The sequence below is a fragment of the Diospyros lotus genome, chromosome 1 (genome assembly GCF_014633365.1).
Source record: "Diospyros lotus cultivar Yz01 chromosome 1, ASM1463336v1, whole genome shotgun sequence".
Lineage (NCBI taxonomy): Eukaryota > Viridiplantae > Streptophyta > Magnoliopsida > Ericales > Ebenaceae > Diospyros > Diospyros lotus.
In genome coordinates, this window is record NC_068338.1 from 36566569 (window position 1) to 36583649 (window position 17081).

The 17081-nt window shown below is 35.1% G+C and overlaps 1 protein-coding gene across 1 annotated transcript; it reads right to left on the minus strand.

Annotated features, from left to right (window-relative positions):
* Nucleotides 1-424: 424 nt before the first annotated feature.
* On the minus strand, nucleotides 425-16330 carry LOC127792968 (transcription factor MYB3R-1-like). Its single transcript, XM_052323673.1, has 12 exons — nucleotides 15960-16330; nucleotides 11433-11644; nucleotides 10909-10963; nucleotides 8298-8355; nucleotides 6287-6381; nucleotides 6061-6164; nucleotides 5007-5135; nucleotides 2913-4761; nucleotides 2271-2611; nucleotides 1766-1880; nucleotides 1430-1669; nucleotides 425-685 (listed from the first exon to the last, which is right to left on the minus strand). The coding sequence occupies exons 2-12, from the start codon at nucleotides 11504-11506 to the stop codon at nucleotides 590-592; spliced, it is 3156 nt and encodes a 1051-aa protein (XP_052179633.1). The 5' UTR covers nucleotides 11507-11644; nucleotides 15960-16330; the 3' UTR covers nucleotides 425-589.
* Between the last annotated feature and the right edge of the window lie 751 nt (nucleotides 16331-17081).

Sequence of the window (17081 nt, forward strand, 5' to 3'; positions counted from 1 at the left end):
GGCGAGGTGATGAGGCGCATGAGATATTTTTGTCATTTATAATGCATTGTATAATCTAAAATATACACAATAATATACTTATATCGTAGACGGAGTGTCTGTAAGGATGCCTGTAACAATATTAATTATGAACCCAGTTACCCAGACTGCCAACATCCATCGCCACGCAACTACTACCTTTTGAGTAAGTACCCATCAGTATTTAATTGATTGCCTACCATTGCTACTTTCAACTCTTTGACTGCTTCAATTGAGCCTTCAGCATTTGTTTAGATATAACCTGCCTTTTCAATAAAGATTTTACTGGGTGTAGTCGCATTGGAAGATAATGAGAGTTTACAAACAACTGCTCATGCAATACTGAATTTGTTCCTTTTCTGATTAGAATAAGGATGAAAGAAAAAAAAAAAAGGAAGGGTAAAGGAAAACAAGCATCCACAAACGATTTTTGATCAATGGAATAATATAGAAGTCAAGAAATTGTCATTGCAGTTCAAGAAAGAAAGAGCATGTCACAAAGAAAGGCAAAAATACAGATATACTTATATGACCATTTTGAAATTTTACACCAACTAGCCAAAGAAATCTGCTACTTGCAATCCTTTGATAGACGGGAAGATGGGCTTCCTTTACTACCTCTTCCCGGGGTGCCGCATTCGCTGAAATCAAGCACCCGACGTTCCTTCTGCAAATAGTTCCAGAGGAAGGAAAAAAAACCACAAAAAAGGGCGGTGTTAGAACTGTATTCGACTATTATAGTCGAACTATACAAAAAATGGTATATCTCATGACATTTTGTCAAAGGATCGATCTCAGCTTAGCATCAACCTGCAGTTTTCCTGCATTTCCTATTTAGTAGACCCATATAGCTCAAATTCACATAGAAATTGGATACAACTAAAGACCAGTGAACAAATTAGCCTTGACTCGTTCCTTACTCTATCCTGGAAAGCATGGGCCTAATGGTTCAAAGACACCAGTGGATTGAGTCTTGGAGATACAAACAAGTCGGGGACACTGGTCTGGTATAGGGTGTCAAACAATCTGTAAAAAACTCTTGAAAGAGGTGACAACTAATAACTGGGAATGAATTTTAAACAGGACGATCTTGTACATTTGTAAATATATTACGTGGAGGAGACATGTGATTAATCTTGAGTAGCCAGCTTTCAGAGTTCAGCCAACTTCAAGCATAAAAGTTAAAAGTTTTACAACAGATTGACAAATTTTGATCACTTATGCAGTGTCCAATTATAAGTGATGTAAGACTGTGTTTTCTTGTAGGCTAGGAATGAAACAAAAGATAGCTTTGTAAAGCTACCATGCATTAATACTTAGCAAGAAAAAAAAAGAAAACTACCATGCATTAAAAGCTATGCAAGAGTAAAAATGGATGGCAAAGAAATTCTCAAGTGCTGCAAAACCATACCAAGACATTTGAACTGAAAGGGGATTGATTTTCTGTCAGACTTTTCCAGGCACAGTTGTTCTCCTTTTCCAGTTTCTGGTTGTTGGAGTATCTTTTCCTCAATATTGTTTCAGGAGTTTCATCCCCCAGCACGTCTTGGGCATCAGCAAAAGCAGCTGCATTATGCTCGCTTAACTGCTTCATTAGCCCAATGGCTTCATAACTTCTATTCCCAGGGCTTATAAAGTAATTACCAAACTCCTGTAGGAATCAAGAGAAAAAGACAAAGAAGAAACAAATATAGACATGTCCATCACATGACTGAACAAAACAAATAACTATCGGGATTTCAAATACCTCAGTTGTTACATCAGTATCAATCCTCAGCCCTGGCACAAAAGAGTTAATGAACCAAGGAGACTTCCAAGCTGAAGGAGACTCAATGCTTCTTTTGAAAGGCGTTTCACCAAATCTGGCAATAAAATCATCAGAGAAGCTAGAAGATCATATGCAGATTTAGGTGCCACCATATATTTTTTAGAAGCCAGGGAAGAGAAAACAAGAACATTAAATTTGAGGAAGGCAGTCTCATAGACATTGGTAATGGTTCAGAGAGTGCAAGTCTTGAAAACAATATTTCCTGTCCTCAACAAAATGTTTTGATGTAAATCTTCACATATAAGTGTTTCCAATTAACCCAATGAAGGCACTCTTCTTGATTGTCAAAGATGAAATTTCATAAAAAATAATGATAACTCCATGATGAAAAAAGAGATCACTCTCACAACTAGTATTCTCCAGTTTGCATGAAAGAGAAACTATGATAACCATAAAAAAGAGAGAAGAACTAAAAAATTCTTACGTGCTCAAGTTTTGAACACCAGCACCATTTCCACAACTTTCAGTCATGATCTCCAGGGAATTTGATGCGGGAGCAGTTTGTGAATATGTAGCTGCGACCAACTGATTTTCATCCTTTCTGGAAATGGTAGGAGAGCTAATAATACGCAATGAAGATGGATTCCCTGATGAAAATTCTGAAACAGCACTTTGGCTCTTTGTAGTTTCCAACATCTTAGAATACAGGTTTGTGGGAATCCTTTTTCTTTGCCCAAGGGTTTTGTCTGACTTGATTTGAGAGTGGTCGGGAGAAAAGAATGACAGTTCATTCATATTATGTTCAACAAGTACTCCTGAAAGTTGCTGCGCCACATTCAAAAACAAAACTAAGTAAAAAGATTCATCAATGAAGTTATTTCCAACTCCTTAGGTCAAAAATTAAAACTACAGCCAATGCCTAGACAAATATGAGAAAGCAATTATTAGGAAAATCAAACCCAGTAACAATAAGTTGCTGTCTGGCATTCAAATGATCAAAAGAAATAATTTCAAGAAATTAAATAGAGAAAAAGAAAATTGCAAAACAGGGAGGTGAGAAGATACAAATCTAAAAAGCTAGCTATGATCCCTCCCTCGCGCAACATATAAAGTATGATAGACTCACATTTTGGGTTGCAACATCAGAGTCACCCTTTGTTTTAGCATCAACGATGGCAAGCCCTTGCTTTGCATTGTCCTTGGGATTACTGCTATCAAACTCTTTATCCAGAATTACGCTGCAGAAAATGCTTTCTTTACCCACACCTACAGCATCAATCATATTTTCCTTATTATCAATCCAGTATCTGGACTTTCCTTTCTGTTTTGATAGGGGAGACAGTGAAGGTACTTTCTTGTCAAAATTTTCCTTATTCTCGTCAAACAAGAAGTCTAGTTGAGAAAAATCTCTAGACAAGTTGGAAAATGACTCCTGATTTATGTTGCTTTCAAGCCTTTTCTCATTTCTGTTTTCTGACATTGGTGACACCAAGTCACGGTTTCGCTTCTTCAATATTGATGGCGTGCATGTGAAAGTTTGTGCAGCATTTTTCAACACAGCATCGGGGCTATCCCGAGATGGAGAGTCCCATAACCTGAATGGACTAAAACAATTCGCAGTTGACATCATCAGTTGCCGAATACCGAGAGGACTATACTCTTGCAGTTCACTGCCAGATTGTATAAGATCACAGCTGAAAAAAGGAATATCCAAGCTTGGAAAACGAGGCGGCTCATAGCATAGGGTTCCCACATCCTCCTGTTCAGTTGGTACAACTGGGTCTTCATCAACCGAAGGACAAGTTTGGGTATTATTTAATGGTCCTGAGTTGAAAGCATCTAGTTGAACTGGTTCTGAAGAATCATTTGCCCGATCTTGATGATATTGCAGATCCATGTTATCTCTGCCACCATTGCAAGAAGAATTCAGAGAGTCATTGGTACAAATGAAGCCACCATTTAGACTCTCCAGAAGTTCCTCTTCTTGGTGAAGGGAGAGATCACCAAGCTGATTGGGGTCACTATCAAATAAAACTGTACCATCATCAGGAGGAATTTGTGAAGGAACAGTGAAAGGTTGAGAGCTTGAAGTTGCTAATACATCAGAAGGATAACATGATTCTGAAGCTGAAGCACCCGCAGTTTCAGGTACCTGATAGTTTGAGGATTGATTAAATAAAAAAACAGTGGTTCCGTTAAAACTGCTAAAATTTGAGCACCTTATAAAGTTTCCAGAGGAGAAATGTGCATCATTATCTGTCTCTGGGTACATCACCCTGCTAATGCCATCTTCAGATGTCAATATACCCTCTGGATGGTCAGAATCAAAGACCACATTTCCCATTGAAGGGCAAGCACTCAAACCTTCAGAAGTTTGTAATGGCACTTCATGGTGGTTTTCACTAACACAATGTGTCAAGAACTCTGAAGATTCCTGCCCCAAATCAGGTGAATTTATGTTAGGCAACTCGTCTGAATTACGCTGCCAATCTTGCCCAGAAAAATTTCCCCAGTCATTTGTTATATTATGTTCAAGGAACTGGGAAGAGCCACTCAATATGCAAGGTGGTAATTGTGGTATGGAAAAAGCAACTCCTTCAAGAGCTGTGTGATAATTTTCAGAACTTGATCCTTGATTAAAGCTTGGATCCTTTTCTTGACTAAATTCTTTGGTTAGTTGGCGTTCACCACTTGCATGTGTCTCTGCATTAGTTGCATCGCTTATAGACTGAGAACAACCAACAACAGCTGACTCTTGACTGGATTCTGAAATATCCTCTGCTTCTGTCCCAGCTTTGGGAACATTATCATCCGCACTGCTCTCCTGAACCATTGAAGAAGATGAAGGCATTGATTGGTGTGGATGACTGACATGCCGCAGGCCTTGAAATTGTGCAAGTAAGCCAGAAGCCAAGTACGAGTCCAACTTCTTCTTCACTGAACTGTTCCAATGATTTTTAATGGCATTGTCCGTCCTGATGGCATGCAATCATCAAGTTTCCAGAAACATGTAATGGTAATTGATAAATTTAAACATAAGTTTGAAATGATAATAATTTCCATGACATACACAGATAAAGAGAATGAACTCTGGCAGAGTATGCATATAAAAACAATTGGGAGATAAAATTTTGAGAAGATATGAAGCATATTAGGATGCAAAGCATAGGCAAGATCTAAATTCAATAAAGTAAGATTTGAAAATTGTTGTATTACGTACCTCCCAGGCAGGAACTTTGACAGTTCTGCCCACTTGTTCCCATAAATTTGGTGGGCATGAATTAAAGCTAACTCCTCTTCTTGTGTCCAGGCCTGCTTGTTGATATTGGGATTAAGATGATTATGCCACCTAAGAAAAGTGAAATTTGATGTTAAAAGCAATTTATCGAGGAGTTGCAATCAACTATCAAATGACTAAGAAACTTTACACATATGATGAAGCTGAAGTCACTAGTTCAAAAGCCAATCATTTGCATGAGTTCGGAAGTAGCTGTAGTCAAAAGTTAGAAATTCAAGTGGTGATGGGAAATAATGGTAAATTCCAATCACATAGCCCATTTGACTACAAAACATAGAATATCACATTCATGCAAGTGGTGCCCAAGGCAATTGTTTTGTGATTGCACAATATCACATATAGGTCTTTTCAGCCCTTTCAGATGAAATTTTCTTGACAAAACCACCAACCCACATACATGAAGGATAGAGTTTGGATACTGAGAAACCAGCCCTAGTGTACGAGGTTCCTGAGTCTTGGTTCCCCTCTTTACAAGGTTGGGGGTATGTTGTTTCTGTACACAACTTTACCCTCAGTTTTGCAAAGAGGCTATTTCCAAAACTTGAATATGTGATATTTCAGTCACAAGGAGCAACCTTACCTTGCTACCCAAGCTAGCCCTCAATTTCAGCTAAACAGCAAGTGCTCTGAAAGTGGTTGTACATCTAAATGTTATCATGATGGGGCAGAAACAGCAAGTGGGCACCTTGCTACACCCAACTGAAGTTCCTTTCCTAACAACATTTCCAAATTACCATCCCCTTCCCTCCATATCCAACTTCTTCCTCATCACAATAACCCAAAATATCTTCCACTAAAACCAGCATGGTATGAAATTTTCCTCTTCTATCCTTACTTCACATGCTAAATGAAGTCAAAAGTTCAATATGGAACTTGTTTTATTAGAAAGAAAAACTGCACAGAGCTTCAAAGACAAAACATTTAGTAGTTGAGAAAAAGAATTTTTGAGTTGAGTTGGAGAAGCTCCTAACTTTACCTTTCCCGGCATTGCTTTCCAATACGTCCTGGCAAGTGTTGTGCAATGGAAGACCACTTTTTTGGCCCGTACTTATTCACCAATTCAATCATTATCTCATCCTCCTGCACAAATTGTTAAAAGAGAATGCAATCATAATAAAATCTTCATGAATATTTCAGTTATTAAACTTAACAGTGTAACACAAGGTGAATTGTAAAAACAAGAACCAAGGATAATGCCTTGCCTCTTTAGTCCATGGACCTTTGACAAGTTCTGGATTTAAAACTTTCTGCCACCTGTGTAAACACTGTACATCTGTCCGGTCCTTGAAACATTCAGCTGCACAAAGCACAATTTCAGGGGGAAAAAAAAAAGACACTAGGATTTAAGAGTCAATGATGTATAACACATATGTTATGTGAAATGTTATGTTGCCCGTGTCGGGCAACATAACGTTTGCCCAACGCGAGCAAACTCAAAGGGGGGCGTGCCCTCCCCCTCCCCTGCATGCCCACATTGGGCAACACACGGGCAACATATCACCTTTGCATATGTTATAGGTCAGATGTAGTATTCTGGAAGTCCAAAAATAGAGAACAAAAAGAGAAAAGGGAAAAATCCATATAGAAGGCCTGAAATATTTAAAACATTTTTCTTGTGCTGGTTGATTTCTCTTTCTATAAAATTCCAGTACAAAACAATCTTCAAACAATATTCTAAAAAATGGCAAAACTACAGGACGTCAGGACCCACTAGAACATAGAAGCCAAGTGCAAGGGGTAGGAAGAGCATTATAAATGAACCCATGTTCATTTTTGTCAATTCTTTCAGGAATAACTTAGTATTAGAGCACTTGGAAGCTATACTTTCGCATGTAGTGAAAAAAACCTTAACATGTACTTGAGTCCTCAAAGAACAGAACTTAAAAATGAATGAACAAAATTAGAAATGGCTGCATATATACTGTAATGTACCCTATATAGGGAAGACAAGCAAATACACTTGATGATTTCCACTTGTGGTTTTCAAGTATTTACGTACTTAAAAAGAAAAAAAAATTACCCTGCACGGCCTTGGTCAAAACGAGATTTTCACAGAAAATGTTGAGTTCACAAATAAAACAAAGTTAAAAAGAAAACAATTTCCAGAGTATAAGCAGAAAATATGATTATGCACATGAAAAGACTACCACTATTTTGAAGTGACTGGAAATATATTATTGAATTTTGACTTTCTTGCAGAAAATTATTGGCTTAGAAAAAGTGAATACAACAATAGAGCTGCATTGTTCTTATCCAGTACAAAACTTCTTAGGACTTCTACAAAGATATCTCCGATCTTCCTTGATTAAAAAAAAAAAAAAAGTGAAGTTTTAAATCCTTTTTTCCAATTTCCTTTCCAAATATTCAAAAGAAACAAAATGGGTAAGAAAATCAACTTAAAGGTTGTTTGTAAGATAATCTTATCATTTTTTGTTTTTTGGGCAGATAGACAAAACACCACCTCTGAGGAGAGGACAAACCCAATTCTTTCAGATATTTAGAATTTCTGAAGTAGAAATTTTGGGAAGCATTGTCTCTCTGTTATGTGCTATCTATTTTTAAAAGATCTCTAACATTGTCTGCAGAAATAGACAGATTTCTATACAAGTAAAGTTAGTCCATTCCCTCAAAAGGCCACCAGTTTTTGACACTAGAATTCATGCAAGGTTGCGCTTTCACAATACTGTTGAATGGGCTTGACTGGGGCTAAGTTAATTGAGAGAGTTGTGCTATGGTTGGCCTAAAGCAAAGTTCAGAGAGCACTTGGATTGCAATGCAAGTGAACCGGTATGGAGGAGCTGTAACAGTTCACAACTGTTGATGCAAATGAACTGATATGAAGGAAGTTGTTTGTGAGTATTCATGGCTCATTAACTCCATCTAACTTTTCAAGATAGCCAGAGAATCACACTCATTCTTCATCTGAGATGGGTTCCATAACAAATGTAACACATACACATCTTGCAGAAATTTCAAATCATACAGCTATTTAATCAAATGATTTCCTCTGAAGTAAGTATGCATCCAAGTACCAACACTCCTCCCTCCAAACAATAAAAATGAGAATGAAACATTAAAATGGCAGAGAAAAGAAAGCCAGAAAAGCCAAAGAAAGAAAATAACTGTTTCTTTCATACTTGAGAGAAATGGGAAAAAACATAAACAAAGACAAACACGATTCCAATATAGATGAAAATGATAATTTCAAAATACCTATTCTTTTCCAGCTTTTCCCTTTAAAGCGTTGAACAGCTTTGCGCAAGATCTCATCCTGAATGTAAATAAAATAAAATAACCAAAACTCATTTCATTAAGAATGCAGGGAAAGGAAATTTTAAGTCCACATGTGCATCAAAAAAGCATCAGTTGAATACAATAAACTGTAACCCTTCAGATAGAAGTTGTGAGAACTTTAAAGATGTTACTATTAAAGATGAAGAAAAAAAAAATGCAGAGTCTACACTTTGACTAGATGGCCAACAACAAGAATTATAGACCTCCAGCCATCTCTATCCATCACTATATTCTCTGTAAGGCCTTTGCATCCTATTTCATGTGTAAAAGTTTCTCACTTAGTTTTTTTGGTCTTCCCTTCCCTTTTTCTTATAAACTTTCTCAATTTCATCTATCAGTCTTCTTGTCACATGCCCAGAGCCTTAATCGTGACTCCAACATCTTTTATTCAACATGCAACACTCCAACTTTATTACATATGATCTCGTTTCTTGTTTTGTCTTTCTTTTATGGCCACACATCCACTATAACATTCTCATCTAAACTAGACTCATACTTTACACATCTTGGTTCTTAATTGCCTAACATTTTAAACCATACAACAAAGATGATCACATAGCCATTTGATAAAACGTCACTTCTAGTTTTAAAGGATTTTGTAATAGCATAAATGTTTGATATAGTTTTCCACTTCAATATTGCCTTGATTCTATGAGCAACATCCTTCATAGTCTCCCTCCTTTTGAAAAAATTATCCTAGATATCTAAGCTTATCTTTTCTTGGAATAACTTGATCTCCAAGTCTCACTATGACATCATCTGTGCTTTTATTTTTACTAAACTAACATTCTATATATTTAGTTTTTGACCTACTCAGCTTAAAGCCATTGGATTCTAAGGTTTTTCTCTTCGTGCCTTTTTTTATCTCAACCACCATAATAATATTGTCTATAAATAACATACACCAAAGCACTTCTTAGATGTGCTTTGTCAGTCCATCCATCACAAGAGTAAAGAGGTCAAGAGTCAGTGCAAATCCTTGTGTAATCCAATTACAACTAAAAAAGTTTTAGTATTTCTTCCACAAGTCTAGCAATGGATAGAAATGAATGAAAATCTAGAATTCATGTAGCAGACACCATAATAGTGGGATAAAGGCTTGATATATTGTTGTTGTTTATCTCCTCCTCCACAAGTCTTAACATATGTTTTTACTTGATGATACATGTCCTTAATAACCTTGTATATAAGTAATCTAGGCTCCTTTCTTCTACACCTTCTGCAAGATCTTTGGGGACTCTATAGTAGATTTTTTTCAAGTTTATAAATACCATATGCAAATCGTTTTGTTTATTTATAGACCTTTCTGTTAGACATCTAACTATCTAAATAGATAGCTTCCATAGTTAACCTACCAAGCATCAAATCAAATTGGTTTTCAAAGACCTTGGTTTCTCTTCTTAACCTTTGCTTTACCCTCTTCCCAAGGTTTCATAACTTGACTGATTAACTTACCCCTTCTATAATTTTCACAATTTTGAACATCTCTTTTGCTCTTACAAATAGGCACTAAAATGCTCTTTCTTCAGTTGTCTAGCATCCTTTTTGATTGAAGGATCACATTGAATAATTTTGTTAACCAAAGAATGCCCTCTTCTTCCATGAATTTCCATGGTTCTTTTGGGATATTATATGGTCCAACTACTTCACTATTTTTCATCTTTTTCCTAGCTTGTTTTATTTTGTTTGGAAAAGTAGTGTAAAAAAAACATGTAATTTCTATTTTTTGCAGAGTACTAATAAAATGCTCTAGCATAACATTTGTTTCTCCACTTCCATTAAATAACTTTGAGAAATACTCTATCCATCTCCTTTTGATTTCCATCTTTTATGCATTTCACTTGGCTCAAATCGCTTGTTTTTCTTTCTATTGCTTTAGCCTTACCAAATTTTTCTCTACACTTTGACAATATAGTGTCACTAAGAGGGTTACGCTCCAACAGTTTTCTCATTTGTCAAAAATTGATTATGTTTAATTTGATGGGTTTCACATTGGTTAACAGTTACTTAAAAAGCTTTTAAATAAAATGTGAGACAAGTTTTCATATTCCAAATGTGAGAGTGACGATACTAGCATGTGTGTGTGTGTGTGTGTGTGAGAGAGAGAGAGAGAGAGAGAGTTAACACCAGTTGAAATAAGGCAAATTTATGAAGTTATAATTTATAATAGTTCTAAACAATGGGATGTACAATGACCAAAACATTCAGTTATGAGATTTAAATGGAAAAAATCATATTATATAGGGAAGAAAAAAGGCACTAAAGACAACCAAAGAACTCTTAACATAATGGTTGTTGGTACTTGAAAAAAGGAAGATAGTCCACCATGTGAAGAAATAAACAAGATGCATTTGAAGTCAAATTCCTTAAATAAAGATTGTAATTATAATATGCCAAAACCAGGGTCAGGAAGCATATCATTTATAACCAAGATGCTTGATGTCACACATAAGAAAACATGTATTAATCAAGAATGATAAGTTACAAATGTGGATATACTTCATTGAAATTGAAGAAAACTAGCATTTACCTCTTCCGGTGTCCATTGTCCCTTTGTTGAGCGCCTTGTAGGGCCACTAGTCCTCCTATACAATGACAGCAACTATAAGCATTAAAGGAGGTTGGAGGTTGACAAGATGATCATTTTCTCAGTCACATGATATTCTATAGCCATATAAAAACTATAAAAAGATCTCTAGCCATGTGGTTGAAACATGTGAAGCATTCATATTTGTAAGGACGACTCTCTCTTATTTTTTTGATATTTAAACTAAAACTAAGTCAATGAGTCTATTTTTTCCTTTCTTGGTGAACCAGATGTTGTAAAAGAAAAGAACCTATAAAAGGAGCTCCAGAGGAAAGGAAAATGAAGAGAAGAAAGAACACGCTCTGCATTCTCACTTGTATCAAGAACACACAATGCAATGCCAGGGGCAAAGATCTATAATTTCATACAATAGAAGTATATAAAAGTATTCTCAACAATTAAGTTAAAGATGAAAATTTCTGAAATTCTTGCAAAGAATTATTTTCCACATTCTTTTAGAAAGATACCCATGCACTGGTCGCTTTCTCTGAAGATCGCCACTGACCCCATCTGAAGTAGTATTTGTTCTATCACTTTCCATTGCTGCTAGACAGATAAGCAAATCTGTTTAACCTGGTTCCTATATAACTGCACTTCTCTCTAGAATCTCTTCCCCAGATCATTATCAATTTCTCCAAAGGAGAGGCAGGAGCTACCTTCTCACAAATGGGATGACAGTCTAAGAAAGGAACAAATGTGAAACAAATATTAGAATATCAAAGGCATAATGGGAACAATAACATAAAGAAAGCGATTAAGAAAATCCACACAAACTGAGTGAACCTCTCTTAAAGTTTAAAGTGCACATGATAAGATTTCAGGAATATAAATAAATGAAAAGAAAATCAACAGGAAACATCCCAGTGATGACATTTTGAAAAAAACATGAGCTCAAACAAAGCAAACTTATCAATGCAATTGCTTATAGCTCTGTGGAGTGATTGACATGCAGACATCTACAAATCTTTCTTTTCATAACTGTTTCTTTGATGATCTCACTACCATTTAATGGCTTTTTCTTTGTTAAATTTTACTTTCTGTTAGCTGTTTCCTTGTCCATCTTACAACTGTATACTGGCTCTTTCTTATGAATAAAATTCTAGTAACTGATTATCTAACAATAAACTATCTAAATTGCATAAATTGGGTGTAAATTGAACAATTAACTAACTAAAGGCAACATAAGAGTAGCATCAAAACTAGTAGTATCAACACTGTGGCATCTCCGGAGAAATGTCCCAGAACCAACTTCCATCAAACTCAAACTCATAAAAGTCAAATGATTAAGATTCTTATTGACAACTACTTGACCACAACAAGTTGTTACAAGATACAAACAACAACAGCAAACCTTAATCCCAACTAAGTGGGGTTGGCCACATGAATTCTAGATATTCAACCATTTCTATCCATGATCGTATGCTCTGTAAGGAAATTATATCCTATGTCATGTCTAAAGATTTCCACCAAATTTTCTTCAGTCTTCTTCTCCCTCTTTTGCTACAAATTTCCTCCATTTCATCCACTCATTTCATAGGTGTTTCTATGGGGTCTTATTCTCGCATGTCCGAATCATCTTAATTGTGAAAATTTATTTTAGTATCTTTTTATATTAATCAGAAATTACCCCAAATTCCCATTGCGCATAAAAACGACCAAATCAGTGAATTATGAATGCAACCAGTTGCCTGAGTAACATTTTACAGTGAGCTTTCTCAATCTTCCTAAAAAAAAACTTCTATGCTTGAAGAATGAAAATGCTTTCCACAACTTTCTGAAATATACATCTCGGAAAAATGCAGGTACGTGGGCACAATTGGCTTATCTTAAACTCATAAAAGAAAAGGATAAGGTTTCCCAGTTGCCAACCAAATTACGGTGGTAATTAGTTGTGACATAATCCACTCCCACCATCCATCAAAAAGATTCCTATGCTAGTAGAGATGACTTTTTTATTAAATCAAGATGAACTAAGTTTTTGTTGCATATGGAAATTTTTGAAATCAACTTGGAAGATTTAAAATGAATGAGTTCTGCATTCTGTTAGCCATTCTAGAAAGCAAACTAAAAAAATCCATCTCTAAGGTAAAGTAAAATCGCTTAGTCCTACACCTACAGCAAACCAAAGAAAGCTAATTGAGATCATTAATTCAAATATGATTTCATCCCTGTTGCTCGAATTCTAAAGGCTTCTATATCAGAAATTCATGGAAGAAAAAAGATCAAACACTGAAATTTGGTAAAGAATAAATGCAGAGACACTAAGACCACATATAAGATTCTCAAATCTAAGTAAACTTAGTATAATGTTCAAGTAGTTAAGTTGCTGAAAAATGCAAGTGCTTGTACACCCCTAAGCCCGTAAAATTCAGATCCATAAAATAAAAGGATATGCAGCAGCAGAGTTTAGCACAAGTAAGTGTTTATGTAAAACTAAACCACATATATAGAGAACACAACACAGATATTAGGTGATCAAACAGATTCAAATATTGGTGTCTTTAGCACAAGTAAGCAATAATGTAAAACTAAGCCGCATACATAGGGAACACAACACAGATATAGGTGTATCAAACAGATTGAAATATCTTTTGCAATTAGAAAGGTAAAGTAGCAAAAAGACTCACAGAATAGAGGTTGAAAGCAGGCATGTTGCAGAACAAGCAGCTTGCCAACTAGTTGAACCCTAGAGAGAGAGAGAGAGCGAGAGGGTGCATCTTATATAGAGAGAAAGAAAGCGGGAAACAATCCTGAGTTTGATTTTCAAATACAGCAGAGGCGGGCAAGCTATTGGCGGGCAAGCTATTTCGAACCCTAATATACGTTTCCATTTCTTTCTCTTATTTAATATACCAAAGATAACCTTCAAATCGGGTCAAAGAGAAACACTATGGTCAAACCGACCCGTTATATAAGGAGTTTATTGGGCTATTAGTAGAACTGTAAAAAGCATTCAACCAAAGCAAGTAATAGGTTGTTATTGAAGCTTGGTATGATGAATTAATAAGCTTACAGAAAAACATACCTGATCTTCGTTTGTTCAACTTTGAGCACATCTAAAATGATTTTTAACTGAAATTGTTTTCCATATTTCTAATCTTATTTAGCTGCACTCAGAAAATTAAAGGTCTCCAAAATTCTTTTATGAGTGGTTTCTTGAGATGGGTGACACAAGTTTAAACAATCTTTCATTAAATCAAACTTAAATTTGAGGTTGAGTAGAATTGTTTTGCAACTCTAACTATAAGCCCCCAATAGAATTTGTTATGGCTTGCAATTTTCTTTTTCTTTTCTTTGCGCGCGCGCGTGTGTGTCGGGGGGGGGGGGGGGGGGGGCTTGCTTTCATTTCTGAAAATGTTTAACCAGTTCTGAATATTTTTGGCCAAAACCACACACACCGATTTGCAGGTGCATGACCACAAATTTTGGACAGTCTGAGCTTCTAAATAAAAGGTCATCCTCAGTGATGGGTTAAAGAAAATATTTTTTGGCCTAGTGCCTACATAATGTCTCTCTCTCTCTCTCTCATTTGGGTCAATTTTGGTTTTGCAAACTCAAATTGTTCACTCCAAGTTCAGTGACCTAGATTTGGTCCACTGATGGTGGACGAAAAAGAATAAAGAAGAAGGAAAAGAAGAATGACAACCAACCAAAGAAGAAAGAGGAGAAGAAAGTCACATTTCCTAGGTCAATGGTATTCTTCATCAATATCAAGTGAATTATTACTTGCATTTAATCACCGTATAAAATAGATAAAAATTTTATCAAATAACATGTTTAACTTTTTGTTTCTAAAATTAGAGAGCAAAGTATTATGAAATAACATGTTTAGTTTTCATTTTGTTAATAGAAAGAAAAAACTAAGAAACAAATACATGAAAATTGAACGCAGATTCAAATAGGCCCTTAGCCTTCAAATCTTTGCACAAATTTGAAATGTTGTCCATTAAATTCCATCAACCCATTAACATGATTCAATTTAATTTCTTGATTTAGAAATTGAATTGTTTGTTTATATCTTTAAGTGAAGTAAATATAGATTGCTTAAATTATTATGGCATAATCATAAATATAAGACTATTTGGTGATAAAAACTCTTCTAAAATAATAAAGGTATTCTTCAAGCCTAGGCAATAACTCAACCCAACTCACCTTTTTCCAATAGGCTAAAAGCTTATCCAAACTTGCATTTCCAATATGAATTGTGAGGCTAATTTAAGATCTAAACAAGTCAAAACTTTAAGATATTATATTTAAGTAGAGAATTTTGTTGATTCAATGTTTTTGCTCTAGAATTTCCGCCCAATACTCAGTAACATGTATCTTGTATTAGGATATGTAAAACATAATAATTTGAATTAACGAGGATATAATTACATTCTAAATGGCCAATAATGGATATAATTTCTGTCTCTTACTCATTGGTCTCACGATTGGAGATGGAAGAGAAAAAATTCAGAATGCCAAATGCATTATTGAGAATCCAGTTATGAATTTGGTTTATCCATGACAAAGTAGGAAATTTGAAATCTAGATGTTTCACATGACTCATTTTTGTTATTTTCTACTTTTTAATTACTAATTTGACTAGTGGCACTCAAATATGTACAGAGCAAATTTTAAATATGTCAAGTAAAAAGATTGAACTATGATCCTATTTCCTTGGTCAAAAAATGACCCAAAGTTCAGGTGCTTAAAAAAAATCAAGAACAGCCAGCTAGATCAACACAATTAGCCGTTCTAAAACAAATTGTGGTAAAAACCGAACACCCAACCAGACCAGGAAGAATAACTATGACCAAATTAGGACCCCGTATACTTAAAATTAAGTAGGGTTTGGCTTATGAAAATGCAGAATTTCAAAGTCGGAACTTTAAAACAAACAAACGTTTATGTAAAACTACAGCACACGGTACATAAAGAAACCAAATTGAATGCATCCAGCAAATTGAAATGCTTTGTGAAAACGAAATAGCGAAGTGAAAAATACTGACCGAAATGAGCTCAGAAATTCAGGCGATCTGACGGCAGAGAGAGCGCCGAAAAGAGAGGTGAATCGATCGACTCAATGCGCACTATACAACGATCGAACCGTCGAATTGTGGAGAGAGGAAGTAAGGGTTTTGCAGAGAGAGAGAGAGAGAGAGAGAGTGTATATTGCAGAGAGAGAATGCGAACGGTACTCATAAAAGTTCTATTTTCAAATACTGAAGGGGCTGACCGAAGCCAACGTATTTCAAACAAACCTATTATTTGCCTTTTGTTTTGTCTTTTCTTTTTCTAATTTTTAAAATCCAACGGTAGTCTCTGAATAAGGCCGGGCCGGTTCGGGTCGGGAGAGCCCGGAGAACCCTATTAGTTGGTTAGTGACATGCTTACTATTGGGCTACAAGCCTACAACTTGGGCCGTGGATGTGTCCAGGCCCGTGCAGTTACATGCCGGGTTGTCCAACATTTAATTGACAATTTAATGATATTTAAAGTAAAATGATAATCTCGTAATTGACAATTTAGTACCCTTTTAATATATTAATTATTATTTTATTTTCCATTTTTCAAATTTGGCCTTTTTTATTTTTCAAAATTTATCATGTTCACTAAAAAAAGTTTGAAAAATAGAAAAAATAAAAATTCAATAATTAATATATCAAAAGAATATTGATTGTTTATATTTTAATAGTACTACAAAATTAAAAGTTCAAATGTAAAATTGAAAATTTTCAAAAATTGTTATAAAATTGATACACCAACCAAAGTTTAATAATTTTTAAAATCAATCCAAATAAAAATAATATATTTTATAAGACATATCGTTAAAATGATGTTAAAGCAATATTATTCTTACCATTATAAGGTGATTTGGGGGGTGTTTTCATTGGGTTGTTTTATCTTAGTTAATTATTAGCTTTTGAATCTGAAATGTAATGTGGCACTTTAAAATCGCTTGGTCAGACTCCACCAACTTTTGTTGCATAAATTTAAAGTAAATACTTTACCATATTTCTCTTCCTATTGTTTAAGTTGAAACAATCATATGATATAATTACTAAAAATAATTTGTTTATAAAAAAATCTTCAAGTTATATATCAAATATATCTTTAATGTAAGCAATGTG